The 27,512-nt window shown below is 34.9% G+C and overlaps 4 protein-coding genes across 5 annotated transcripts; 2 read left to right on the top strand and 2 right to left on the bottom strand.

Annotated features, from left to right (window-relative positions):
- Positions 1-3: 3 nt before the first annotated feature.
- On the bottom strand, positions 4-12,299 carry OVA4 (Nucleotidylyl transferase superfamily protein). The gene is made up of 15 exons (XM_085756853.1): positions 12,141-12,299; positions 11,943-12,056; positions 11,767-11,854; positions 11,265-11,306; positions 10,490-10,579; positions 10,263-10,385; positions 8,745-8,816; positions 8,398-8,510; positions 8,277-8,298; positions 8,122-8,187; positions 7,013-7,069; positions 5,313-5,359; positions 5,046-5,127; positions 3,825-3,914; positions 4-480 (listed from the first exon to the last, which is right to left on the bottom strand). Exons 1-15 carry the CDS (start codon positions 12,185-12,187, stop codon positions 343-345), a joined length of 1,191 nt encoding a protein of 396 aa, XP_085612979.1. The 5' UTR covers positions 12,188-12,299; the 3' UTR covers positions 4-342.
- Positions 12,300-15,548: 3,249 nt separating this feature from the next.
- On the top strand, positions 15,549-17,389 carry LOC146942773 (uncharacterized). The gene is made up of 4 exons (XM_085750058.1): positions 15,549-15,778; positions 15,935-16,459; positions 16,633-17,015; positions 17,262-17,389. Exons 1-4 carry the CDS (start codon positions 15,549-15,551, stop codon positions 17,387-17,389), a joined length of 1,266 nt encoding a protein of 421 aa, XP_085606184.1.
- Positions 17,390-18,099: 710 nt separating this feature from the next.
- On the top strand, positions 18,100-22,047 carry LOC146942772 (uncharacterized). Of its 2 annotated transcripts, none has more exons than XM_085756845.1 (10): positions 18,100-18,327; positions 18,420-18,496; positions 18,596-18,673; positions 19,019-19,131; positions 19,237-19,302; positions 19,779-19,880; positions 19,998-20,469; positions 20,907-21,112; positions 21,199-21,362; positions 21,565-22,047. In XM_085756845.1, exons 1-10 carry the CDS (start codon positions 18,155-18,157, stop codon positions 21,707-21,709), a joined length of 1,596 nt encoding a protein of 531 aa, XP_085612971.1. In that variant the 5' UTR covers positions 18,100-18,154; the 3' UTR covers positions 21,710-22,047. The 2 variants fall into 2 exon arrangements, with proteins under 2 accessions (XP_085612971.1, XP_085612970.1); XM_085756844.1 differs by having other exon boundaries at positions 18,420-18,499.
- A 385-nt stretch (positions 22,048-22,432) lies between these two features.
- On the bottom strand, positions 22,433-27,223 carry LOC146942771 (NADP-dependent malic enzyme). Its single transcript, XM_085756843.1, has 19 exons — positions 26,966-27,223; positions 26,343-26,463; positions 26,147-26,221; positions 25,903-26,054; positions 25,713-25,818; positions 25,514-25,579; positions 25,307-25,402; positions 25,118-25,189; positions 24,951-25,034; positions 24,759-24,857; positions 24,436-24,483; positions 24,298-24,351; positions 23,950-24,048; positions 23,760-23,849; positions 23,593-23,670; positions 23,428-23,502; positions 23,230-23,320; positions 22,841-22,969; positions 22,433-22,751 (listed from the first exon to the last, which is right to left on the bottom strand). Exons 1-19 carry the CDS (start codon positions 27,076-27,078, stop codon positions 22,663-22,665), a joined length of 1,737 nt encoding a protein of 578 aa, XP_085612969.1. The 5' UTR covers positions 27,079-27,223; the 3' UTR covers positions 22,433-22,662.
- Between the last annotated feature and the right edge of the window lie 289 nt (positions 27,224-27,512).

Raw genomic sequence — 27,512 nt, 5'->3', positions numbered from 1 at the left:
GTGTATCCATCAAATACAGTGGTGAAATCTTTATCAATTTGGTTTCAATATTACAGTACAAATAAATAATGGAGGAGACCGAAAACAAGTAAAGTAAAACTAAAAGAATGCAACAACGATAGTCATCGAGTGAACCAAAAAAAAAAAAAAAAAAATCGAGCTTATTGCATCAGGAATACACAACCTTTAGGCTTTGCGTCAAATAATATTTCCACTTCCAGCAGTCAACTATACATGCCCATGATTACTCCAAAATGAGGCAGATGATGAATCATATAAAAGTTAGCTTTAATTAAGTGGTCATCTCACCAATCTTATAGCTTATATGTTTAGCATCATCCATCATTGTCTCCTCGAAAATCCCATTGCTTGGTAAACATTATGAAGAGTAGCATCCGCTATATCTGCTGCATTTTTAGCACCTTCTCCTAATACTTTATCTAAATAACCTGAATCTGACATGAGTTCCTCATAGCGAACCTGTTAAAGAGAAGGAAAAAAAAACATGGAGTGATAATGCAAAACCCTAAGCTCACAGAAAATATGTGAGGGGCAAATAGTTATACAAGTGAAACAAAAAAAACTATGTCTGCTAACCAGTTGAAGAGACTACATAGGGGTAGAAGGAAATGAAAAAAACTATATCCGCTAACAAAGACTAATTCTCGGAAACATGAATAGAATGCATTACCAACTCTAGGTACAAAAGATTATTAGAAATGCTAATTTAAATTAATACCAATATTTTTATAATAAAATAACTGCATAATAACACTTTTTTTAAGTAATATAAAAGCCTTATTGCAATTTAGGATTTCTCCCCAAGTTTTAGACTTAGTTGAGCGATTTTGCCCCCCCACCCATCCACACACACACACACTCTTACCCCATTATTGATTATTATAAAAAAGAATTATTTACAAAACAACCAATAATGTGCAACATTTTACCAAGCTGGTGAAGGCGCATATGTAAAAAGAATTCATAAATTTGTAATCGTTAGCTGCAATGTGCGCGCCACTATTATCCTTCAAGTTGAACATCAATTTGCATTGCTCCAAGATTCATCTTGTCGGTCACAACATAAAACATGTGCTTCCACGGTTCCTTCGCATTCTTTGTAGCCGAGTTAACACAACAGATGCAGCAACTTGTTTGACAACAACACATCGTGGTAAAGATTAGGATCTTCAACTTCAGCAGGAGTAGGTTTCCCCTCATCTAGATACTTCTCCGGATGAACAATCCGCTCTTCCATCAGCCTATTGAGAGACAATGCAAGCGCTTTGAAATGGACTTGGTGGCAATCAAACTCGAGAAAGCACCCTGCTTCTTTGCCTTTGTTAACAGTTCATTCACAGCAAAAATTGTATCCTTCAACTTTTGAGTCTTGAGCTGGTTATATTAAAGGACTCCTTTCTAATGTTGAACATGTTTCATCATTAATACTTCTTTTTCATAATATTTTTTTAAATATCCAGCCAATAGGAGAAGAAAGAAATCTCACCGACTCTCACTATCGTTGTAAGACGAAAAGGACAAGGATATTGAAAATCAAACGACGGATATCAAGTCCATCAAGAATAATTATCAAGCACGTGTGAACGTGCTTGAGATAAAAGAACTAAGGTACAAACTGCTCAAGATGAAAGAGAAAACGTTTGAAGAAAGAGAGAAGCAGTTTGTAGAACAAGGTGCATGAAGGACAAGTGAAGTACCTTAAGTCGAAAGAGGAGCAGTTTGTAGAGCGGGAGCAAGAGCTTGAATCAAGATTTAAAATCCAACAGAAGAAACTTGAAGAAAGAGAGAAGGTGTTTCATTCAAATGAAAACTTTGATTAAAAGTTGAAGGTGTTTGTTTCAACGGAGGCGCAACTTGAAGAAAGAGAAGGTGCTTGTTTCAAAGGAAAAGGAGTTTAAACTACAAGTAATGCATCTTGAGACGAAACAAAATCAGTTTGAAGATCAGGAGCTTTTCACTATTGTGAAACAACATGAGTTCATACGTAGTCAAGTATCTGCTGCTCTTTAAATATTGTTTCACAAGATTGAAGAGCTCCTGGTCTTCAAACTGATTTTGTTTCGCTAAGATGCATTACTTGCAGTTTGAACTTCTCCTTTGAAACAAGGACCTTCTCTCTTTCTTCAAGTTGCTCCTCCAATGAATCAAGCACATTCAACTTTTCAACAAAGTCCTCATTTTGAATGAAACATCTTCTCTCTTTCTCTAAGTTCCTTCCGTTGGATTTCAAATCTTGATTCAGGCTCTCTTGCTCTCGCTCTACAAACTGTCCCTCTTTCAAATCAAGGTACTTCACTTGTCATTCACGCACCTTGTTCTACAAACTGCTTCTCTCTTTCTTCAAACGCTTTCTCTTTTGTCTTGAGCAGTTTGTACCGTTGTTCTTTAATCTCAAGCATGCTCACATGTAATTGATAATTATTCTTGATGGACTCAAGATCCTTCACTTGATCTTCAATATCATTGGCCTTTTCTCCAAGCCTTTCTCTTTTCATACACCGACATTGTTAGATAATCAAATTCTCTCTTCCTATCATTGATGTCTAGGCGACATGAGTTCAGCTGTCGTTTAACGGATTGCCATCATTGTTGCTCTGCAGGCCTTTGGATGCGGAATTCGCAGATTGAATCTTGTAGTGATGCGAGTTCTCTGCAGCGGTTCCATGTCACTCAAAGGTTTCTTTCTTCTAAGAATCAATTGCTTGTGTTGTGTGAATCGGTTTGAATTTTGTAAGACGGACAGGACACAGTGTTAGTGAGAGTCGGTGGGGTTTCTTTCTTTTCCTATTTGCTGAATATTTTAACATATATTATGAAAAAAAAGTATTAATATTAAATACCCTCACATGACTTATTTTTTACAAAAAATGAAACACGTTCAACATTAGAAAGGAGTCCTTCAATAACTAGCTCAAGATTCAGAAGTTGAACAATACAAAGGCAATGAAGCAGGGTGCTTTCTTAAATTTGATTGCCACCAAGTCCATTCCTAAGAGCTTGCATTGTCTATCAATGAGGCTGATGGAAAGAGCGGATAGCTCGATGAAGTATATAGATGAGGGGAAGCCTACTCCTTATGAAGTTGAAGATCCTAATCTTTACCGCTATGTGTCGTTGTCAGACAAGTGGTTTCATTTGTTGTGTTAACTCGGCAACAAAGAATGCAAAGGAATTGTGGAAGCTCATGTTTCATGTTGTGACCGACAAGATGAATGCAAAGTGATGTTCAAGTTGAAGGTTATAATGGCACACACATTGATGTTAAGGCAGTTAAGGATTACAAATTCCTAAATTCTTGTTATGTATGCGCCTTCACCTTCTTGTCAACATTTTTCATTTTTTGTTGTTTTGTAGATACTTCCTTTTTATAATATTTTTTTAAAAATCCACTCCAACCAACACGACGGAACATGTTGCATTAAAATGACACATCAGCTAATTTAACGTCAAAAGCTGAATGAGGGACTAAAAAATCAGAAAGGGGGTAAATGTAGGCGGCCAAAATTGCTCAACTGAAACTAGAGGGGCCAAAATCGCACAATTGAAAAAAAAGGGCCATAAGTGCAATTAAGCCTACATAAAACTATCCAGGCAAAACTTATTCTCATGGAAACAATTCCAAAAATAAACTAATATTTTCAAAATTGAACTTTATGAAAGCAATTAAACACTACTTACTCATATAAAAGTAAAATATTCCACACATCAGTCTAAAACTTTCCCTTCAGAAAGGGTCATTAAACACTAAAGTTATCCAAATAAACTTGTAAATATGTGCAAGTTTAATATTTAATATTTGGAACCTGAATGGGTTGCAAATGGTCAATCAAGGCATCTGTTAAAAGAGGTTTGAATGTCCCCCAGTTCATGTTTTGGCATTCATGCGCAACTTCCTGCACACAAAAATGGTTATCAAATAAAATATCTCGGTAAATGTTTTAAAGCCAAGAATCACCACATGATTGGAAAATGCTTTGAGGAAATATAACAATAAAGACTGATGAACAGGAACTTTCTGTGTATGTTCAATATCCCATCTCAGGCCTTTTGACTGGCCATAGTAGAAAGAACTACTTCAAAAATTAATGCTCGGTAATTCTCCTCAACATTGGCAGTAATATATTGAGGAAGTTAAAAAAAAATTAATTGGAATTGCAAGAAAGACTAATTCATGATCATGGATTAAAAAACAGACAACATTTTCTTGAACCACATATCTGTTACGATAATAAAGGGGTGTAAAGTAGGAAGGATTAGTTGCACCAAAAAAAAAAAGTAGTTAGAATTAGTTAATAAGTTAGAAGGGTAATAGGATAAATAAGAGTACGCGTATATGTATATTGTATATTTGATAGTTTGTAAGTGAAGGAAAGATCCCTTGGACTTGTCGTGGAAGGAAATGCTTAGGGATAGTTCTTTTCTTTCAATAACACATATTCTTATGATCGTTTCTATCTTTCTTTCATTCCCATATCTCTGAACTCCTGACAAGTTGATCGGACCAGCCGGATCAATTTCCAGGGAAGAAAGAGACCAGATGGGTTCAATGGGCTTTATGACATTAAGTGTATAAAATCTTACAATGAGCAATCCCCAATCAACCTTCCTAATGGCCATTACGACATTTAGTGGATAAAATCTTACAATTACACCAAAATTAACATGAGGTGATTCTCATAACATCCCACACGTCACTTGCATTCTTTTGTAACATCTACAAATTACTACCAGTATACATGAAGTTATCAGCGCAGTTCACATATATTTAAATTTAAATGGAAAGGAAAAATAACAGGGCATGTGTAATTTATTAACTTCATGTCCTTTTAGGTAGGTAATCTTATTTTTTTACCTCAAAATACCAAAAGCACACACTTTGCAGGCACAAAAGTAAAACCATAGAGTAAAATCTTGACATTGAAAGCATCAAACACGCTTGGTTGAACAAGGAAGATTCCAAAACCACTAAGATGTTGGTGACTTAAACAACTTTAAATGAAAAGGAAATATAATTCATTGCTGACCTCTTTTGTTTTTCCAGAAGCGAGCTGGTATATAGAGAGAAGATTATTACATTCAGGCCTTTCAGGATTGTCGATTTCCAAGCTGTTAGATTCACCACAGTGGATATTTAAAGTACTTCAAAACCACCAAATTTTAAAATATTTATAGACAACAAGTAAATGAAGAGAAAAGGTGAGCATTTAAAGACAAAGGCATGAAGCCTCCAAGAACCGTGAGCATTATATAATTATAAAATATGATTAAAAAGGGATAATAACAATACTAACCTTGGAAATGAATCAGTTTTGCAACGTTTGATCTTGTTTGCTATAAGCTAAAAAACAGAATAAATAAACTCTGAGCAAGAGAAAGGAAAATTAACATCTACAGGGCAAATAGCAAACTTAGCCATATATCAATATGCAACTTGCAAAAGAATGCTTCATTCAATATGGGTAACAGAATCATCATTTAGTTTAAATCCACATAATCTTTATATAATATGTAAACCACCACATGCAAAAATCCAGGGAATCAGCCATGGAATGCCTGACCACAAGTAAATTTTAACCCAAGTGTCCAATAATAAAATTAATGTAACCCAATAAGTAACTGAGAATGGAATCAAAATTTTGGAGGTTTGTTCATTGCTTGCGCAGCTTTGGGTCTAAGGTTCTTTGTTGTCAATTCTGGTTTTTTTTGTGTGTTGTGGCCATCAGGTTTTTAGCTCTTCTCCATCCGCTCTGTTTTTTGGGTCTGTTTCTGCTCAACTTTCTGATCTGTACGCATTGTTTAGGTCCAATCTAATGCGCAATTCTTTCTAGTTTGGTTTTGTACAAGTTGTAGTTTGTTTCTGACTCGTTGCAAACCAAACGATGCTACCAGTTCAAAGTTGTTTGTGAGTATTTTTTGCCATGTCACTCTTATCCCACTGCGCTTTCTACCTTGTCGATTTAGTCTAATGCAGACTCTCTGGCCATTGATCTTAGCACACTACAACAGTCTATCATAGTCCCTTCATCAAACCAAAATCATGGTTGAGTAGTTGGCACCAGCCACATACGACCTTCCCACTTAAGTTGGTTGTTTTGGTAGTCCCATTGTCCAACCATAGTCCAGACTCAGCCACGGCACCAATAACAGAAAATTGTGACTTCGTTCCCACTTAAGTTGGTTGTTTCAGGCAAAGGACAACTTCTGGCCCAATAACATTTTGGTTTGCCTGCAATTCATAAAAATTGATTGCAATGTTTTCTCTTTCAAATGATAACTTAAATCTTAGTAAACTTGAGCATAAGGTAGACGATTTAAATCCAAATTCCTTTTAATGGTTGACTTATAGTTTTCCTTAGTTTACTTCTACCTTTAACTATGAAGGTATCCTCCATCTAGTCTACCCTCCTTCTTGGTCTTCTCATACATGCGACGAACTCTCCCATCTTTATACCAGCAAATTTACCTCGACTGACTGTCTAATTATTTCATTCGTAATTCTTTACTTTCTTGTGTGGCAACTCTTGCATCGTAAAATTCTTATCTCTGCAATACTAAGCTTACTTTCTGGTTCACTCTGTACTTCCCAGCATTCAATGTCATACAACCAAGATGAGGATTCTTAATAGGAACTGACAAACCATCCATCGACTTTCAACCAAATTCACACATTCATTTCGAAATAAAAATCAAAGTTGTAAGTTTACAAAATTATACTAATGTAAATTCAATACTTTTTCACAGTTGAATGCTACAGAGTACGGACTGCAAAACAAAGATTATGATCAGATACCACACTTGCTCAGATATGCCATATGCAGTAAAAATCACAATTGATGTCTCTAACATTAACCATTACAAGCAACAAAAAATTCTAACATAGATCAAATGCAAACAGTTCAGGAAAAAAAAAAACTTATACACCATGCAACAAGAGCTACAAAAATAAATAAACAACATAAGCAAATTGTTTCTAGTGAATATAATTACTTACATCTTTAGGATCAAGAATATTGATTCTGGATTGATCAGAAGGTGCAGACTTTGACATCTATAAAATTGAACCCGCAACACTGTCAGAATAAATTTATAAGTTCAAATAAAAACAATAATGTTCTTCAGTTCAATTCCCAGGCAAATGCCATCCATAGCATGCAATGTTACTATCATATGATACTACGTGTGTCCCTTATTGTAAGCTCCTTTTGTCATTTTCACATATATTAAAGAGCCCTCCGTTCCCTATTATAAGCAAAAAAGACATCAACTTTTTTTCTCTCTAATATACACAATTTTAAATACCTTCACAATTTTTTATGTTATTATTCCCATAATACCCTTCATTAAATTAGAGTTTGATTTTCCAATACCACCTTTAGTTGTAACAATTCCCCATGCTACAGCACCGAATAGCTCTAGAGTAGGCAGCAATGGAATAAAAAGAGAGATAAAAAGATCATTTCAAGTTCAATATAAAAGACTTCTAGCACGGACAAATCAAAATTTTCAATGAAAAATTGGCAAAGAATAATTAAGTAGAAAGAAAAAGAATAGTGGGAGATTTCTGTTTTTGAGGAGTGAACATGTAAAGGCAAGAACAATAAAAGGAGGTGCACACCAGATGCAGTTTTTTTTTTTTTTTATATTTATTCATGAAAGGTTATTTTTGAAAATGTCTATGTTTTTTATTAAATCAAAAATATTAATTGACTTTAACTGATTTCCTTAATACGTGTGAAGTTAGTTAAATTTGCTTAATAGAGAACAGAGGGAGTAGGTAGTTTATTTAATGTATCTATTTTATGTATGGATATTCCTGAAATATCTTTTGTATATACATGTGCTGAACTATGACTTCTCATCTCTCAAGACACTTACTAGTACTAATTGGAGATATATTTGAAATAAAATATTAAATGCGTCTAGTAATTTGAAATGTGACTAATGTTTAGGGACGAGGCAGCATATTCTGAATATCTTTATTACAGCTGATAAAAAAATGACATTGCAGCTTAATTTTGAAGAGTTAATATACAGAAGTGTGTGTGTGTGTGTGTGAGCGCGCGTGCACATAAGCGGGGAAAGAGGAAATATTTAAAAAACCTTCGACAGGCCATCGGTTAGGGACATAATCCGTGCTCCAGTTGGAGGTATAAGGGGCTCTGGAACCTATATCCCATAAAACTCTGTTAGAAAAAACACATTTCAGATGCTTTTTAATTAATCAGCTCATTCTGGTGGGATGAAATATAACTTGCCTTAAATATAGTACCTCCTCGCCTGTCATAAATGGACAAAATAAAGAATGGTTAAGCCTAACATAAATCTAAAAATGAAGCTGAATAGTGAATGGCTATTATGTCCAATATAAATCCTCACCCGCCTAATTTCTTCCACTTTCTTCCTCCGTATAAATTATTAACCCGCTCAGCTAAGTCACGGGTCAACTCCAAATGTTGCTTTTGATCTTCACCAACAGGGACAAAATCAGACTGCAGACGCAAGCTGCATTTTTGTAAGAATTATACTAACTCAAGGTAAATATAATATAAGAATGCATTTACAGAGGTTTCAAAAAGGTTACAATCAAATTAAGTAACATTAGCATATTTCCTGGATTTTTCAACTTTCACTATTAGTCTATTACATAATAAATCAGGGGGAATATGAGATAGAACATAAACTGTTAATTATGAATTTCCATGAGGTATAGTGTCAAAACCCACCTGATATAGAAGTATATCAGAAGCCATCAGAACAGGATAAGTCAAAAGAGCAACCCCAACTTCATCATCTCCCTAAAATCCAATTCCAAAAGAATAAGTTATTTCGATGAATAAATAATACAAGCCAATATGACAAGATAAGAAAAAAAAAAGGCCCGGACTAATAATTTATAAAAGTCTTCACCAGCCATCAAGGCCTAAATATCTAAACATAAGTTTTTGCCTTACTTTAGCTGAAGAGCAATAGCTATGAAGTGTGGATACGGATACGGACACGGAAATCAGACACGACACAGACACTCACGGACATTAACACACCAATACCGACAATAATTTGATAAAATCACATAATTCAATGGAATCATATGTGTCGTGTCGGTGTCGAACACTGACGCGTGTCTGACATCGGGACACGCCTAACCTAAGGAGTGTCCGTGCTTCATAATAATGAAAAGGTCAATAAGTAGCAGTATTGAGAGCTGAAGCATAGACAAAGCTCAAAAAGAATGTGGCATGCACACAAGTTCTTTCCATTCAAAATGAAATCTTCTTTATATTAAACTAGCGAAAAGACGCACACTCACGTGCCCGTCTTTCCGCTCTTTTTATTATGTTAAAGTTTGAAAATTATGAACGGTATTTTTTTATGAAATTTTGATTAAGACTAAAAATATAAATGTTTGTTGCTTTCAAGTTATAACAAACCAAACTAATCATGATTATCTTATTTTAATGACACCAATAATATAACAAAAAAAAATAGTATAATCTAAATTCTTTTTTTAATGACACCAACGACAATTTTATTATAGAAAAAGTTGTTTAAAGGTATAATTGGAATGATGAAAAAGTAAGTATAAATATATTCATCTAGTTTGTTACACTTTTTAAATGATAAAGGAAAAAAAACAAAAAAAAATATATATTCATATCGTGTTTGTTACATTTGTTTTAATATTTAAATTTATTCTTATCTATTTGTTACATGTGTTATTTGTATTGAAAATTGAGAGTGTTTTTGGAATGAAAAATCCAACCCAAAAGTGCTGAAAAGGGCAGTTTTCTTTGTATATAGTATAGAAGATTATGAATTATGAATAACTGCTTTAATTCCCTACTTGAATATATGCGTGTGTCATAATTATTTTATTTTATGATTGTTCATAAAATTATGTGCAGGAGTAAGTATTGATACACAATACGCATCCACAACCATCACAGAACTTACAACATAAAAAAATAAAGTCAGTCTGAAGTAAATATCTTATTTAAATCCTATTCCTAAAAAATGTATATAACTAAATAATCAAAATAGATAAGTAAAGTCAGTCTTAAGTATATATTTTAATTAAAACCATCTTACTTTTAGAAGGTCACTGTCAAGAAGGAAATTTATTGTTTCTAGGAAGAAAGAAAGAACAAAAACAAAATTTAGGCAAAGCAGACTAGATACAAAATAGATAAAAAGATAAATTAATTAAAAATGGAAATTATAAATGCATACAGCTATAAACGCACCCCCTTGCGAGATTTCTCTTTAAACTGTATCATTCTGTTTAGCCAGCCGATTGGTGTTACAGAACTTAGCAGCCACATCAATTCTACATGTGCACGGACATGAGACTGGACAAAAACTGAAGCCTGTTTGCAGAAATAAATATCATTTATCCGCAATGGACAATGGTTCTGACATTTCCACTATAAATATTATTTCTTTAAAAAAACTGAGCAAAAGTGTAAAGAACCTTTGAAGGATCCACCCCACATGCCAGGTAAATGGCTGCGGTTGACTTTGTATCCTTAGATAATTGTTGTGAGTCATGAGGTAATGTAATCTGTGCAAGAAAATCTGAAGTGGTGAGAAATGGGACATTATCATTCAATGACTAAAAAACAGGAAAGTTGGCTTTAATCAGCAAGTAAAGTGAAGAGCAAAAATTCGTCCTCAAATTCCTCTCCAGAAACTAATGCAATTAACCAGATTGTGTTTTAAGCTGTAACCGGATGTATGACCCTTAAAAAAATCTATAGTTTGTGTCCTTTGATTTTCAGTTACCATGTTTGATACCAAGTAGAGCTACTATTTATATTATAAACAAAATTCATTTGCGAGAAATCTTGTTGAAATTTAAACTTGAAGCAAAAGTGTACATTGAAATTGACAAAAATGTGGCTTAAACTATTCTGGATCAATATCCTCGGTAATAAACAAATGTGTGAATTCGATTGGCCTGCTCAGCCTCATTGACAAGAAACCTCGAATCATTTGACCTAGTTACGAAGCCCGACTACATTAATCCCATAAATAGTGAACGGTCCAATATCAAGTTCACACTTGCCAAATAGTAAACTCGGTAAAGCTCATAAGCAGCACAATTAGAAGGAAAATTATGAAATTGAAGAAGATCCATTAACTTTCCACATTCTAATGCATACCAAAAGATCTAGTTATATGAGTTCAGGCCTGTAAACAACAAAAAAATATCGAGAAAAGCATCATCAGGAATTTAATGGACATACCGCATGCAGATCCACAATGAAGTAAAGTGTATCGTACACATGCTGCAAAATAAAATCAATGTCAATTCTTAAATAGTCATGCAACTTTGTGAATAAAGATGATTTGAGCTGGAACAGACTCAACTGAATTAACTCCAATATATAATATAAGCAAACCGTACTTGTTTGTGTGAGTCGCAATATCCGACTACACTGATAATGGAAAGAAGGCCATAAACAGCTTAATAACTAAGCGCTTATAGCATAAACACTTATCATATAAGTAATTATTAATGTATAAGGTATTTCAATAGCAAGAGATAAAAGTAAAGTAAGATTATTTTGATATAAACTATAAGTTGTTTTCATAAGTTGTAGTGGAGAGCTTATGGAAATAAGCTATAACAATTTATAAACTAAAAATCATTCATTATCAACAATTTTGAGCAGCTAACAATAAACAGAGTATTATTTGACAAGTGATTTATGAGAATTGAGAAATATGAAATAAAACAAGCATAACCTGAAGGGCAACCCAATTCTTGATGGCACCGAAGTAGTTTCCAAGGTGAATTGAACCGGTAGGTTGAACTCCGGAGACAACTCGTTTCCTGCAGAAAAAGAATGCATTAGTAAGTTGAATAAACAAACGATGAGGTGATGAAATTGAAATGTGAATCAGCGAATGCTGTGAATTACTTTACAGAGGTCGGGGAAGGAGTGGGAGTCTGTGGAGAGGTATCGGATAGAGTGGTGCAGCATCGAATGGTGGGTCTGAAGCGAGAGCGAAAGAGAGTTGAAGCTGCACACGACCTGTTTGTTGTTATTATAACTAACTTGTAATGAAAATCAGAATAAGAGATAAGAAATAAAGATAAAAAGTGAGCGAGTGAGTACAGCGATGGGACGAAGCATGACGGAACCGCGTAATGACAAACACCCATCTTACTCTTCCCCGTCTATCGTCGACTCGTGGTGTAAACCTTTTATTGTTTTTGTGCTCCCTTTGGATATACCGGTTGCTAACGATACAGAGTGAAACAAGAGAAGTGCAAAAGTGACCGATAAAAACGGCTAGGGTTTTGTCGTAGCCACAAAAATTTACTCACTCCGTTTTAAAATGAATGTCATCCCTTTAACCAATTGCACACGAATTAAGGAATAGAATAAAGTAGTCAAATGTCATAACAATTTTACTAAAATAACCTTACTTTATAAGAACAAGACAAACTTAAAGTTGCATTGAAAATTGTGTGAGAGACAAAAGTTGGAGTATTTATTGAGGGTAAAGTTGGAAGAAAAAAATTAAAGTTGTATTGGAAATGTAGAGTGACATTCATTTTGAAACAATTTTTTTTGCTAAAGTGACACTCATTTTGAAACGGATGAAGTAGTATACATATGTTAGGATTAGGGTCGGGAATAGGTCAGGCCGGCCTACGGCCTGGCCTGACCTGTTTAGTAGATAGGCCTAGGCTTAGGCTTCTTAGAAAGCCTGTTTAGTTAAAAAGGTCAGGCTTAAGCTTCCAGAAAAGCCTGTTAAGCCTAATAGGTCAGCCTATTAATACATATTTAATAAAAAAAATGTTTTTTTATATTAAAATAATTGCATACATTAAAAATATAAACACATTTTTTTTCTATCTATTAGTCCCTTAATAGGCTTTGTTGTCATACGTTTTTAAGTAGGCTTTAATCTAGTTAAAATTTACTTGTAGTGAAATAGACTTTTAAGTAGGCTTTAAGGCCTGTTTAGCATATTTAGTAGGTCAAATGACTATTTGATGGCCCTAATGTAAAGTAGGCATGGAAGTAGGCTTTCAGGTCAGTCCAGGCTTTTAAATAGGTCAGGCTAGGCCAAAAAAAACGGCCTATGATAGGTCATAGGTCAGACTTAGGCTTGTAAATTTTTTCGTAGGCCAGGCTCAGGCCTATCAAAGTCTAGCCTGGCCTGGCCTATTCCCACCCCTAGTTAGGATATATACATATAGTGAAAAATAAATAGATTAAATTGTTTTTAGCCCAATTATAACAAAGGTTTATTACATATAATTTAATATAATTTCTTTTTTCACCCTTCATCTTCTTTCTCGTGTGTCTTCGTTTTCCTTGTTTTCCTTATTTAAATTGTATAATCTGAATTATTATATTTAACGAATTTCAAATTATAACATCTAAACTCTATTTTATCTAGTTTCTTCATATTTGATTCAATTTATAAATTCAACATAATTTATTAAATAAAGTGAAATAGTTTAGATTGACATAATTAAAAATCGACAACAAAATTTACTAATTCAACAAAATTTATTAATTGACCACAGTTTAATAATACATTTACATTAACATCATCATTAGATAAATGCATGTATATACATCAAAGAAATCCAAAAATATCATTATTACATATACCTACTACAAATTTATTTAACGATTAAAAGACATATGAGAATGGAAACAGAAACCATGATCCCTGCATGGTGGGAGAAGGTTTGTTATTCTTCTCGCGCGCCCTCCAAAGAAGACGGAAACACAGGATGGTGAAGATGATGGTAATTAAATTGAACAATCGTGTTTAGGGGTGTTCAAATCCAAACCGATCCAAAAAAACCGAAAATCGCAAAAAACCGAATATTTTTGGATGTGTTTGGATGTTGTTTTGGAAAAACCGCTATGATCGGATCGGATTTCGGATTGCTTTTTCAAAACCGAACCGAACCAAACCGAACCGCAAAAGTAAATTTTTATACTTATTTATTATTTTATTAGTATTATATAATGCATTAATATATTTATTATTGGTGTTTAATCTTATATATTGCATTAATTTAATCTATATTATTACTATTTCTTCTATTTCAAATATAATCAATCATTTTCATTGTATAATGTTAACTTTTTTTAATAAATTTATGTCATATTTTGTATCAAACCTATTATTTTACGATGTATGAGTAATATTAATATTAATAAAAAAAATTACATGTTGCACTTTTGATATCCAAAAACCGATCCAAATTAAACCGCATATATTTGGATCGGTTCGGATTTTTTTAACATAATCATCCAAACCGAACCGAACCGCGCGTGATTTTTTTTTGGATCGGTTGATTTTTTACCTCAAAACCGATCCATACCGAACCGCGAACACCCCTAATCGTGTTAACCCCTTAAATACTGCAAAACCATTTTCGGGATTACATAAATGACCAACAATGAAACAATGCATAATAATCGCCCCCAGAAGAAACATAAGAATGAGAAGGAGAGAATGCGAGTTGAAATAAAAACTAGAAAGAACAAGTGGTTGTATTTGTAGACAAAAGACAAACATCGACTGTAACGAAGATTAATGGAAATTTGAACATGTGAACAACCGGTCAAACTAGCTGAAAAACGCACGAGACATGCATGAAACTGACCAACCCTTCTGACCAAGTCACCGTCCACAGTCCAGGTGCTTTCGGATTTTATAACACAAAATCATGCCTAATATTGGTTTAAATTATATCATTTGAAACATTCATAGATTGTGTAAAAACCTGTATGGGGGGGGGGGGGGGGGGGGTGGGTGGGTGGGTGGGTTGGCACGTTTGAGGTAATACCAGAACGGTCAAATACATGATTTTTATGTGGTTCAATGAACCCATGACCATATAAGGATACCTTGTTTTGGAGGCGTCCTTAGACCATATAAGTCTTGTTTGGATGAATATTTTAATTTGCAATTTATTGTATAAGTGTCTATCATGATAAACATTTAGAAAGAAAGAAGAAGAAAAAAAAAAAGAGAATACACTAAAATACACTATTAGTGTGAGACTTGAGAAATTGACAATTATTTTTGCAAAGCAGTTAATACATGCTTACATAGCACGATGATAGGTTCTTGTTGGACAACAATATAAAACGATTTTACTCTGATAGTGTACCTCCATTATACTCAAACATTTATGCATATACTTTTATTTTATTTGTTTACAAAAATTTAGAATGAAGTGAAAATTTAGAATGAAGTGATGATGATTAGTCTACAATTACATCTCTTTAAATGCCTCAGCGCGGAGCTCAAACTCGTGACTCTCAAATCCAATATTTGTCGTTTTAATTAGTATATAAGGTAAAATAATTGTTCACCGACGGAATATATTAACTAAACTAATAAAAAATAAAGTTAAAATTGGAATAAAATATTTTCATAAATTTGTGTTAGATTAAGCTAATTGTCAAAGGAGCAGTCAACATTTGTCAGAGGGCCACTCCATATTGGACAATGCGTTACTAGCTACCGAGATAATTCACTCAATGAAGAGGAAGACAAAGGGTTGGAAAGGGGAACTGGCTCTCAAGATTGATATTAGCAAGGCTTATGATAGAGTGGATTGGGGGTTTCTTCGTGGTGTGCTTATGCGAATGGGGTTCAGTGAGAAATGGATCCAGTGGATGATGATGTGTGTTAGTTCTGTTACTTATTCGGTGCTTATGAACTTTGACAGGCCCCATGTACCCGGCCGAGGGTTGCGCCAAGGTGACCCGTTATCACCATATTTATTCATTTTGGTGGTTGAGGGCCTCTCGACCCTTATACATAAGGTAGTCAATTGAGGTGATATTCATGGGGTACAGGTGTGTCGCGGCGCACCAGTAGTGTCACATTTGTTGTTTGCAGATGATTGTTTATTGTTTTGTAGGGCCAATGTGGTGGAAGCACATCAATTACTCAGTATTCTTAAAACTTATGAAACATCATCTGGCCAAGAAATTAATTTATCTAAGTCTGAGGTTTTTTCCAGTCGCAATATGAGTGGGGCGGTGCAGGAGGATTTGTCACGCATTATTGGCGTTCGACGTGTGATAGGTACCGGAAAGTATTTGGGATTACCTTCGATGATTGGTAGAGATAAGAGGTCTGTTTTTTCTTTTATCAAGGATCGTATCTGGAGACGAATAAATGCATGGAGAGGACGAGCATTATCGAAGGCAGGAAAGGAAGTTATGATCAAATCTGTGTTACAATCTATTCCCTCATACATAATGAGTATTTACCTTCTGCCTAATTCAGTTATAGATGATATTGAGAAGATGATCAATGCTTTTTGGTGGGGAGGAAGAAGTAACAATCGAGGGATTAAATGGATGGCTTGGGAACACGTGGCTTCCCCAAAGAGTTTGGGGGAATGGGGTTTCGAAATTTCAAAGCTTTTAATCTCGCTATGGTAGCTAAGCAAGGATGGAGTTTTCTATCTAAATCAAAATCTCTGGTTGCTAGAGTTTTTAAATCGAGGTACTTTCCCCAATCGTCTTTTTTGGGTGCTAAACTCGGTAATAACCCGAGCTTTGCTTGGCGGAGTATTTGGAATTCGCGTCAGTTACTTTTATATGGTAGTAGGTGGAAAATTGGACATGGACAACATGTCAGCGTGATGAATGATCCGTGGGTTCGAGGTGTCCACGGTAGTTGGATTCAATCCCCACAAAGTCAAGGTGTCCATAGTTTGTGTGTGTCTGATTTGATAGCCGATGAGGAACGAGTTTGGGACATTGATAAGATTGAATCTTTGTTTTCAGATGATATGGTGCAAGCTATTCTCAACACACCTTTGTTTGCGGAGGTTCATAATGATATAATAACGTGGATGATGGAATGTAATGGGAGGTATACTGTTAAGACTGGTTATAAGCTGGCAATGATGGAGTTGTTACACAGCAATCAGTTCCATGTTGAAGGAGAGTGGCATGAAATTTGGAATGTGAATTCCCCTCATAAAGCACGTAATTTGTCATGGAGGATTTGCAGGGGGTGTGTTCCGACGCGTCTCCGATTACAATAACGACATGTACAATGCGAGGTGATATGTCCCTGGTGTGATACGGCTGTTGAGGATGATTGGCATGCTTTTGTGGGTTGTACGGTGGCGCGTGAGAGTTGGTATTGGGCAGGGCTTTCGACTGTGCTGCAATCGCGAGTTGGAACTATGAGTAGTTTAGCATATTTTGTTTTTGATATTTGTCGTTCAGAAAGCCGAGATATTGCTGGTCGGGTGGCTTTACTTCTTTGGCAAATTTGGGCTGCACGTAATAATGTTATTTGGAATGATGTTCATCATATTTCAACAAGCATCAGAAGGACGACACTAGATGCATGACAACAATGGCAAGAGGTTCATAAACATCCCTCACCACCGGTTGTGCAACACAGACAGAATCTAGTGCAAGGTAATAGTTTAGTTTGGGAGAAACCGCTCGAGACGTGGCTGAAGTGTAATGTGGATGCCGCGTTCCATGATCGTAACCAGTTTACATCTTTTGCGTGTTGTGTTAGAGATTCCCGTGGACAATTTATCCGGGCTCAAACGAAATAGCAGCGGGCAAATATGACAGTTTTGGAGGTGGAGGCAGTCGCTTTACTCGATGCCATTCACTTTGCTGATGTGAACAGATGGGACCGGGTTGTTTTCAAGTCCGACTCCGCTTCTTTAGTGCAGACTTTATCGTCTCCGGACCATGGTGTTTCAGAATTCTGTGCTATTGTTTCAAGTATTATTTATCAGTTATCTTTACATTCCAACTTCGAGGTGAAGTTTGTTAGGAGACAAGCGAACATGGTTGCTCATACTTTAGCTAGGGCGGTCTGTTCTTGAGCTAGTCACCGTATTTTTGATTCTTATCCTTCTTGTATTGAACAATATGGTTGATTAATGATAGTTAATTTTGATTTGGTCAAAAAAAAAAAAAAACTAATTGAATCATGACCATAGTGCCCTTACTGTGCATTGGGGATTTTGGGCCGCCGAGTCCAAAACCTGACACTAGCTAGAATCATCATCATCATCATCATCACACTCAAATCCTACGTATCGACTTCATTCTCACAAGGCTGAAACTGAACATCGTCGAATATCGCAGAAAAAATGGATGATACTGAGGATGAGATTGAGGAGGGACTTGAGGGTGCCCCCGAAATAGAGGGATTTCAGATCGATCAGTTCCTCTACGAAGTCGAAGGAGAAGAAGAAGAAGAAGAAGAATTTGATCACCCCTTTCTTCACTCTCCATCTACTTCTCCCACTAACCAAGATCAAACGTACGTAATTCTTTCCTTCACTCACCTTCCTATTCTGAACTATTCAAATATTCTGCAACTAACAAATAACAATAAACAATTTTATTATGCAGTAACAATGGCATTGCCATTGCCTCATCCGATGAATTCACTTTCAATACAAGTATCGCCTCTTTGCATACATATCTTGGTGGTACGCAATTAATAATTTTATGGATTCATTGTTTTGCGATTGTGTTGTTTGGTTTTCAGTTTTCAGTTTTCACTAAGCTCAATCAAATCAATGCAGACGTTGAAGACACGCGCCATAGAACTGCTTTCTTGGATGCTGGTGCTACATTCAGCCTTCCACTCTTTTCTCTCCAAGGTACTAAACACTATTTTTCACTTTCTTCTATCTTGCTTCCACACTGGTTGTTCTTCTTGTTGTTGTTCTGTTTTGTTTAGACAATACACACAAAATGATATCTAGATACTCATGCATACGCTCTGATAGGAAGGAAACTGTGTAGACAATTAGATATTGTACTTTCAGGGTTCATCATACTTACACTCTTAGACTTCATCCATCATTTGAATCATAGGCATTTTCTTCTGTCGATATTATTGCGTATTTTGGAGGATTGACTTATCTTCTCATCCTTATCATGCCTTTTTAATAATTTTTTATCTTATTACATGACTTACTTTGACTATTCCTTGCAATATTCAGGAGTTGTACTCTTTCCCGGGGCTACTCTTCCCCTTAGGGTTACTGTTCCCCGTTTTGTGGCTGCTATTGAGAGAGCTTTGAGTCAAGTTGACGTTCCTTACACCATTGGTGTGGTAGGTTAACTTAACTCCTTACACCACAGCAGTTGACTGAGATTTTGTTTTAGTTTTTTTCATAAAAAACCATCATGGTGTCATGGATGTGCATTTTCATTTCAGGTTCGGGTTCACAGGGATACCGAAAGTTTTACGATGCAAGCGGCAAGCACTGGGACAACTGCTGTGGTATTCTATCTCATTGGGACAACTTATAGCATCTATCACACTCAATAATTTGCATTAATAAATGTTGAGTCCACGTATAATTTTTAAATAAAAAATGAGTGGTCCAATAGTTAGAGGCAAATGGAGACTGAGAAAATTCACCGGCCAAACCATTAAGACATATTTAGAGATAATGTTATGTTTTTGAACTTGATACATGATTAGGAATTATGAAGCCATTATATCTATGCAGTCAACCGCGTCTAGTGGGATAAAGTTTGATTGTTGTTGATGTGGACTTGGGACCAACAGAGTTAAATTAATTTCTTATGAACATAACATTCTATTAGTTAATACGATGCCTGCTTTTGCAATACAGCAATGAATAAACCGGTTCCCTGTATTTTCAAGTTACAGTATTCTTAGTCCTTTTCTAGTTAGGTATCAGCGTCGATATATCTTTTAGCTTATTTTACTCTCTAATATCATATCTACAGATTCGACAGTATGGGCGCCTAGAGGATGGTTCACTGAATGTGGTTACCCGTGGACAACAACGATTTCATCTAAGGCGGTCTTGGAACGACGTTGACGGAGTGGTTAGAACAATATTACTACATTTTCTCCCTTTTTATTATTATCCACTCGTGCTTTAGCCGTGCAGCTAAAGATTGACGACTTCCTTTTCTTTGTTTGGTTGTGGCCGTTCTTCTTAGCCTTATGGAGAGATCCAAATTATTGAGGAAGATCTACCATTGAGAACTCCAAGGGGCGTTTTTGGCAAATCAGCATCATCAAGTAATATGCCTTGCAGACATGTTAAGATACATGGCTTAAAAAATGGACAAAACGATTCAGATGCAAATCCAGATGAGGATTTTGAGAGTGAGCTTTCACCAACGGAAAGGAAAACCTATCTATCAGCCACTGGTTCCGGTTCTGCGTCGGGTATGGCGGATGTATCAGCGAACAGCAGCGGTGTTAACTTCATGCATAAGTCAGATCAGGAAATAAGATCCAATTTGGATTTGAGCATTGAAAAATGTTCCACTTCTGGAAAGCAGTCATCCAAAGAAGAGCTTAATAGATGCTATAAGAATATACAATCGTATAAGATTTCAAAAGCATTCTGGCCCCACTGGGTTTATCGCATGTACGACTCCTATTGGCTTGCACAAAGGGCAGCAGGTAGTTTCACTTTTGTTCTTCTGACTCTATTAGATATATTTTTTATGCCTTTCCCCCCTTCTTTGTTATGACATCACTGTTATGGGCTGGTGACGTTGTGCTTTTCTTTTGGGTGTTTGTCTTTTATTATTGATTTTAAAATTCAAACAAAAATCTAAATGGAAAATTCATGCGCAATTATTACTTGTATTTCAGAAATGGTTATGTGGAGTATACTATATAATCTATGTCACTGTTCATTTACTATTTATTAAATATTGTTAATCTTAATGAAATTTCAGATAATACAATTCCTCATACGTTCTTGTTTTCTGGTACAATCCTCCGTTTTTTATAAATAATTTAAATATTATATTTATCTCTAAATATCGGCTTGTTATTGTGAAATGAATGTTATTATTAGTATAAAAACTAATTGTTATGTTGATAATCTGTAGATATGTGGAAGCAAATAGTTGGGGTACCTAGTATGGATAGTCTCGTCAAGAAGCCTGATGTTTTATCATTTCATATCGCCAGTAAAATACCTGTTTCTGAATCTACAAGGCAGGAGCTTTTGGATATCGATGGCATCACATATAGGTTGCGCAGGGAAATTGAATTACTAGATGGCATTGATCTTGTCCGATGTAGAATATGCCAGGTAATCATTTTCTCACCAAAGCCCCCACAATTTTGCACATCATATTGCTTATATTCAAAATTTACACGACTTTGTATACGTTGTAGACTATAATTGCAAAACGAAGTGATATGTTGGTGATGTCAAATGAGGGTCCTCTTGGTGCCTATGTGAATCCTGGTGGTTATGTCCACGAGATAATGACTCTTTACAAGGCCAATGGCTTATCTCTCGTTGGGCACGCAGTTACAGAATACAGCTGGTTTCCTGGGTGAGTTTTAGTCCATTTTTATGTCCTGTGATTTTATGGAAGTAACAAGCTGTTTACTATGTATCAAGGATGAAACTATTGCATTCCATGAAGCTTTGTGAGAATTAGCTCAGAATGTTACATAATTTGGGAGTGGGTATTTTCTTGAGTTGTTTAATGTGCAATCTGATAAGCTTATTTGTCAAAATGCTACTTTTGGCAGATATGCATGGACAATCGCTAAATGTGCTACATGTAGAACCCAAATGGGATGGCTTTTTACAACCACCAACAAAAAACTGAGGCCTGATTCATTTTGGGGTATTCGGAGCTGTCAAGTTGCAGAAGAAATACGCAGAAACCTTTAGTTTTACTGATGTAATTAATAGTGGCCTTGTAGTTATGAGGTTCATATGAATGCGTTAATCTAGCTTAGTGTGGAAACCTGTGTTCATAAAGCACTATATGGTGCTGTTATGTACGTAATCTATAGTGCAATGCTCATATAGCAACGTGCATGGTTATATTATGTTAATAGTTTAACAAGTTAATGAGTTTTTTTAGGAATTTTTATTTTTTTTAAATAAAAAATTGTTGTGCAAACTAAAATAGGTTGGTGAATTAACTGAAATAACTGTATATATGAATCTGTCAAATTTACTTTGCAACCTTTAAGATAAACAGAGAACTAGTTTGTTTGTGTGAACCGTTAGAATTTCTTATTTGATTTCCTTGTCATTTTTCATTGGATTTCTCCCTTCAGCAGCGAATGAATGGGATATTTGTCTTTGTTTGAGAGTCAACAGAGAATAAAAAAATTAGAGTAAAGAATAGAGAGAATAGATAGAATTGTGATGCTTGGTTTAATTAAAATGAGGTAAAAAAGAATAGAGAGAATAGATAGAATTGTGATGCTTGGTTTAATTAAAATGAGGTAAAAAAAGTTGTACAAAAAAAAAAAATGAAGTAAAAAACAGTAATTTTTTTTATCTGATTGGATGAAAAATAAGAACAAATAAAATGTGTTATGAACAAATGCATACGGCCCCAGACAACTATAGCTCACGCTAATGTTAAAAGCATGTTCAACATAAATCGAAAATGGAATGTGAATATTATTGATAATTCCTACAAGCCAATATTTTGAAATTGGTAATTCTAAAAGTCGACTGTGGAACAGGTTGAAGAATTTAAAGTTCAAATGGCAATGCCTTATATACCACACTTCTAGTAAGCAATAAAATAAATCAAATCAGTTCGCTTCCTAAAACACTGCAGATTGAGAATGTAGTCCACATAAATATATGATTTGATCAAATTCTCAACGGTAGCTTCGATAGCCTGGGCTGTACATGCAACTTTCTGCGTATTTTACAAGATCCTTTGGTCGAGGTAAATGAGAAGCCAGACCTGTACACCAAACAGAGAAGACAAAATTAAGGACAACAAAAAACAAGACAGTTATGTTTGAATTGAACACATTTAACATGGAAACTCACCAAGTTCGTATGTCTTAGCTGCAACACTAGCAGCAATGTTGGCTGATATCTTTCTGATATTTGTGAATGGAGGGTATATCAGTCCCTTATCATAGTTCTCCTGCGATACTTGTGCAGCCAAAGCTTCAGCTGTTTTAAATAAAATAAAATGGTTAGCATTCAAGTCAGAACCATGTCTTAACAACACACAACTGCAACATCAATATATCTCATTTATATATTGTCAATGTAAAGATTTTTTACACTATTGATCAATTATCATCGTAATATCATTAAAAATGTTTGACTTTAATCATAATGACTTTTAAAATCCTTGATACTGTAACAAAATTAAACTCTAATTCGACATCATGCTCTAATGATATAATCTCTCAATTGCATGTACTTACAGGCTGCCAAGAGCATCTCATCACGCACGCGGATTGCACCAGAGATGATCAAACCCAAACCAAATCCGGGAAAAATGTAAGCATTGTTGGCCTAAATTGCATTGCAGCAAAACAAAATATTAAAGTCAGTCACTAATTTTGGTAATGTATGTATGTATGTTGAAAGAGAAAATGCTTTGTTACGTATTGAATTAAAACCTGTCCAGGAACAAAAAAATTTCCTTCATATTCAACGGGGTCAAATGGGCTTCCACTAGCGAAAATTGCTTTACCCTGCAAATAGAAGAGACAAAATAGCAATACTGTCAAATAAAATAATGATGATTCTTAAGCTAAGCAAATAAAAAATAATTTTTTTTTTACCTTGCTCCATGTATAAGCTTCTTCTGCTGTGCACTCAGATTGTGAAGTTGGGTTGGAAAGTGCAAGAATGAGTGGTTTCTAGATTACATGCCAAGAAATGTCACAAACATTAGAGATATAATCTTCTTATAGTGTTGTAAAAATTATTAGAGAAAGTATGAATGTACCTCATTCAAGGATGCCATGGCTTCAACAACCTCCTTGGTAAATGTCTTTCCTACTCCAGATGATCCAATCAAAACGGTTGGCTTGATTGCCTGATGGAATCAATTGTGAAATATGGTGTTTTGTTATAAGAATTAAGAGTAACAAATATATTTTTGAATTCAATCAAAAAAATTGAGACACTTTACTCACCTTGACAGCATTTAGAAGCTCCTTCACAGGTTCATGCTCATGGGCCCAAGGCTTTTTGAAGTGTTGAAGGGATTGCAAACGAGAGCTAACAATAAGACCCTGCAATAGAGCAAATATCTTATGAGATTATGGAAAAAAGAAAATTGTGCCCTTCATCTTTGATCGGAATTACAGATATAATAGTTAGTTGCAAATTAATTACACTACTTAGAAGTTAGTTGTTCTCATTAGCTATATAAGTCTCACTGTATAATCAACATTTTCATTAGCTATATTATTTTCTACATTTATCTCGTATCCACGACTTCCATCTAGAATTGTAATACTAGACAGTTCAAGCATTTTTACCTTGGAGTCCACAAGCCAGATCTTTTTGCGAGTCTCTTCAACCGGAGCTTTTGTCTAGCCAAAAAGATAGTATTTAATTTAAGTACTTGAGATAAACAACAAATTTAGAAAGAAAAAATTACAAATATCAAATTATACCTGTTTTGAAATCTCAAGAGCTATCAGCTCTGCTATACCAGTTCCAGCCTTCAATAGCCAAAAGATAGTAGTAAGAAATTTACTTCGAGAGAGAGTTCTAAACTATGTAAGATCAACACTTCACATTGAATGTGTATCCAGTGTCCAAGATATGTAGTTACATTCAATTATTCTATTTTATCAAATTATTACTAGTGTGGATGTGTTAGTATCAGTATGGTGTCCGGTGGTGTATGTGTCTGTGTTTCGCAGTTTCTAAAGCATAAATGCAAAAAGTGAGGACTTCATAAAAATAACTAAATTAGTCTTCCTTAGGAACTTACCTCTCCAGCTCCTAAGAATAAGAATGTGTGGTCAGCTAAAGTTCCTCCAACTAATTTAAGGGAAGCAAGCAATCCTGCTAATACCACAGATGCTGTACCCTGAATTAAACCAAAGAAAATAAGAGTCAATAACATGGGTTATAATAAGAAACTGTTTACATAAGTCAAAATCTTTCAAGTATGCTACCTTACCTGTATATCATCATTGAAAACAAGATGAGATGAGCTGTATTTATCCAGAAGATCGAAAGCATTATGATTGGCAAAATCTTCAAACTGAAAAAAGGAATTATAAAATCAGGAAAACAGCTGATTCAATCAAACCAAAGACACTGAAGATGTTGAATCAGATATATAACCTGTACAAGAACTTTCTCCCCATAGTTCTGCTTAACTGCATGCATAAACTCTTCTAGAAGCTCCGCATATTCCTAAACCACAATAAACAAACACTATGTTAGAAATAACCACAATAAACAAACATCATGGTGCAAAAAAAGGAATTGTGAATTAATTTGCATGTCAGTGAGTGTGAAGGATGATCATACCTTCCCAGTTGCACGCTTCTGTCTAAGGCCAATGTAGAATTCATCATTCAGCAACTTCTCATTGTTTGTGCCAACATCAATGGTTATAGGCAAACACTGAAATCAAAGATCCAAATAGTAAACCATTTATTAATTGATCAAATATGTGGAAGGCGAAGGCATAGGGAAAAAGGAAAAAACAAGCATTTAGTAGTTCTTAGTTCTTACTGAAGAAGGGCGAACACCTCCTAATGCAGTATAGAGAGAAAGTTTCCCAACAGGAATTCCCATGCCCTAACAAAATTATTGAAGATAATCAAGTTAATATAAAGGTTTAACTGGATTTTGCCGTGTTTTCTTGGATATAAAGGTTTGCAGCGTAACTGCATCTCTGTAGTTTTAAACCATGGTATGATGATTTAATTACCTGGCAACCAAGATCGCCTAGTCCCAATATTCGCTCACCATCAGTCACAACAATAACTTGAATAGTCTTTTCTGGCCAGTTTTTAAGCACCTCAAGGATTTTGCCTCTGAAAAAATTCAAGTACTTAGAATTTTTCATCTAAAATGCTAAGCTAACAAACAAAATAGGGCTGCAAGAAAAAAATACATACTTTTCCTTCAAACTTATATACAGACCCTGAGGACGCCTATAAATGCTTCCATATTTTTGACAGGCTTCTCCAACTGTTGGAGTGTAAACAACAGGTAGCAATTCTTCGACATTATCGATCATAAGCTTGTAAAACAGCCTTTCATTCCTCTCCTGTAAATAAAAAATGTCAAAGACAGTGAGAAAAGGAAACTTAAATGAAACAACAGTTAATATGAGACAGAAGAAGCAGATTAAGTACATGCCTGAAGATCCATCAATGCTATGTACTTGTGAAGAGGAACATCATACTGGCGAAGATTGTGCATCAACCTCTTTTCCTGAAAACACATAACAACAACGAAGTTGGCCAAGAATGTAAATAAATAATTTAATACATGAAATGTTATTATTATGTTACATTATGGAATGATCGAAGTAGTATAATCAAATTCAAATAACCTGAAGCTCTTGAGTGAAGACAGCAGGAGGCAAAAGGCCACGAACATAATGAGCATCTCTTTCTTTCTCAGTGAAGGCAAGTCCTTTGTTGTAGCGTGGATCTCTCAGCAAAGTGCATCCACTGTAACACAGTCATTATTAGTTATTAACACACAAACTCCATGAAATAATAATTAACGACTTAAGAAAGAAGCAAGCCATAATGATGCACGAAAATCATGAATTTTCTTCTCAGACCATTAGCCAAAATTAATGCTTTCATTAAATTATACATAATTTGGTTCAGATTTCAAAATCAGACCAGATAATATTCGACATCATTATCGGGATTCGGCCCTCTTTTGTCATTAAACTTATACTTCATTAACAAACACATTAAATCTGCAAATGCCATGAAACAGATGAATTGTTCAAATAATAATAATAATGAAGTCAGATAGATCGAAAACAAGATCGTCAAAACAAACAAACAGGGCATAGATCCAAATTGCACATTGTACAAAGAAACTATACATTTAAAAAAATGTTGATGCTAGCTAGTTACCATAATTAGTTCGTAAGTTGTTGCATATTTTTTCAGATGCAATGTAATGTGACGTAATTAGGATGAGATATGTACGTACCTAGCAACAGAGAAATTCCATGGTGTGATAAGTTGATCCTCTGTAGCACTATCCTCACCATAAAGGTCCTTAACACCACCACCAACACCATTCACAAAATCCTCAGTTGCCATGTCTAAGCTAATTAACACGGTTAATTAGTATTAGTAATATTATAGTATCTCTTAAGTCCTAAGCCAAGTAATAATAAACCAAACACAAGCTTTGAAAATATGCAGACAGAATGAGAGGAAAACAAAATGTGAGGTTGGTTGGTATATATAACCTTGTGTTATGTCTGTGTTATTTAAATAATGTTTGGTTTGGTTGCATATGTGATGGGAAAACATTCATAATTTTGATTATTTCAATGGTGACAGGCACGTGTAGTAATGACCAAAATAAAGAAAACATTTCATGTCCTTTTCCGACTAGTTATGTGCTGTCTTTGTTTGTTGGACCAGTAGAGGAGAGACATCATTCTAGAAGACATGATACAAAGCAGTAATGTTATTTATTTCGTTGCCCTTTATTTCACGTAGTAATAAAAGATGGAAATCACCTTAAT

The sequence above is a fragment of the Medicago sativa genome, chromosome 3 (genome assembly GCF_051527215.1).
Source record: "Medicago sativa cultivar Bolivia chromosome 3, Bolivia_mono, whole genome shotgun sequence".
Lineage (NCBI taxonomy): Eukaryota > Viridiplantae > Streptophyta > Magnoliopsida > Fabales > Fabaceae > Medicago > Medicago sativa.
This window is presented reverse-complemented; position numbering and strand designations above follow the sequence as displayed.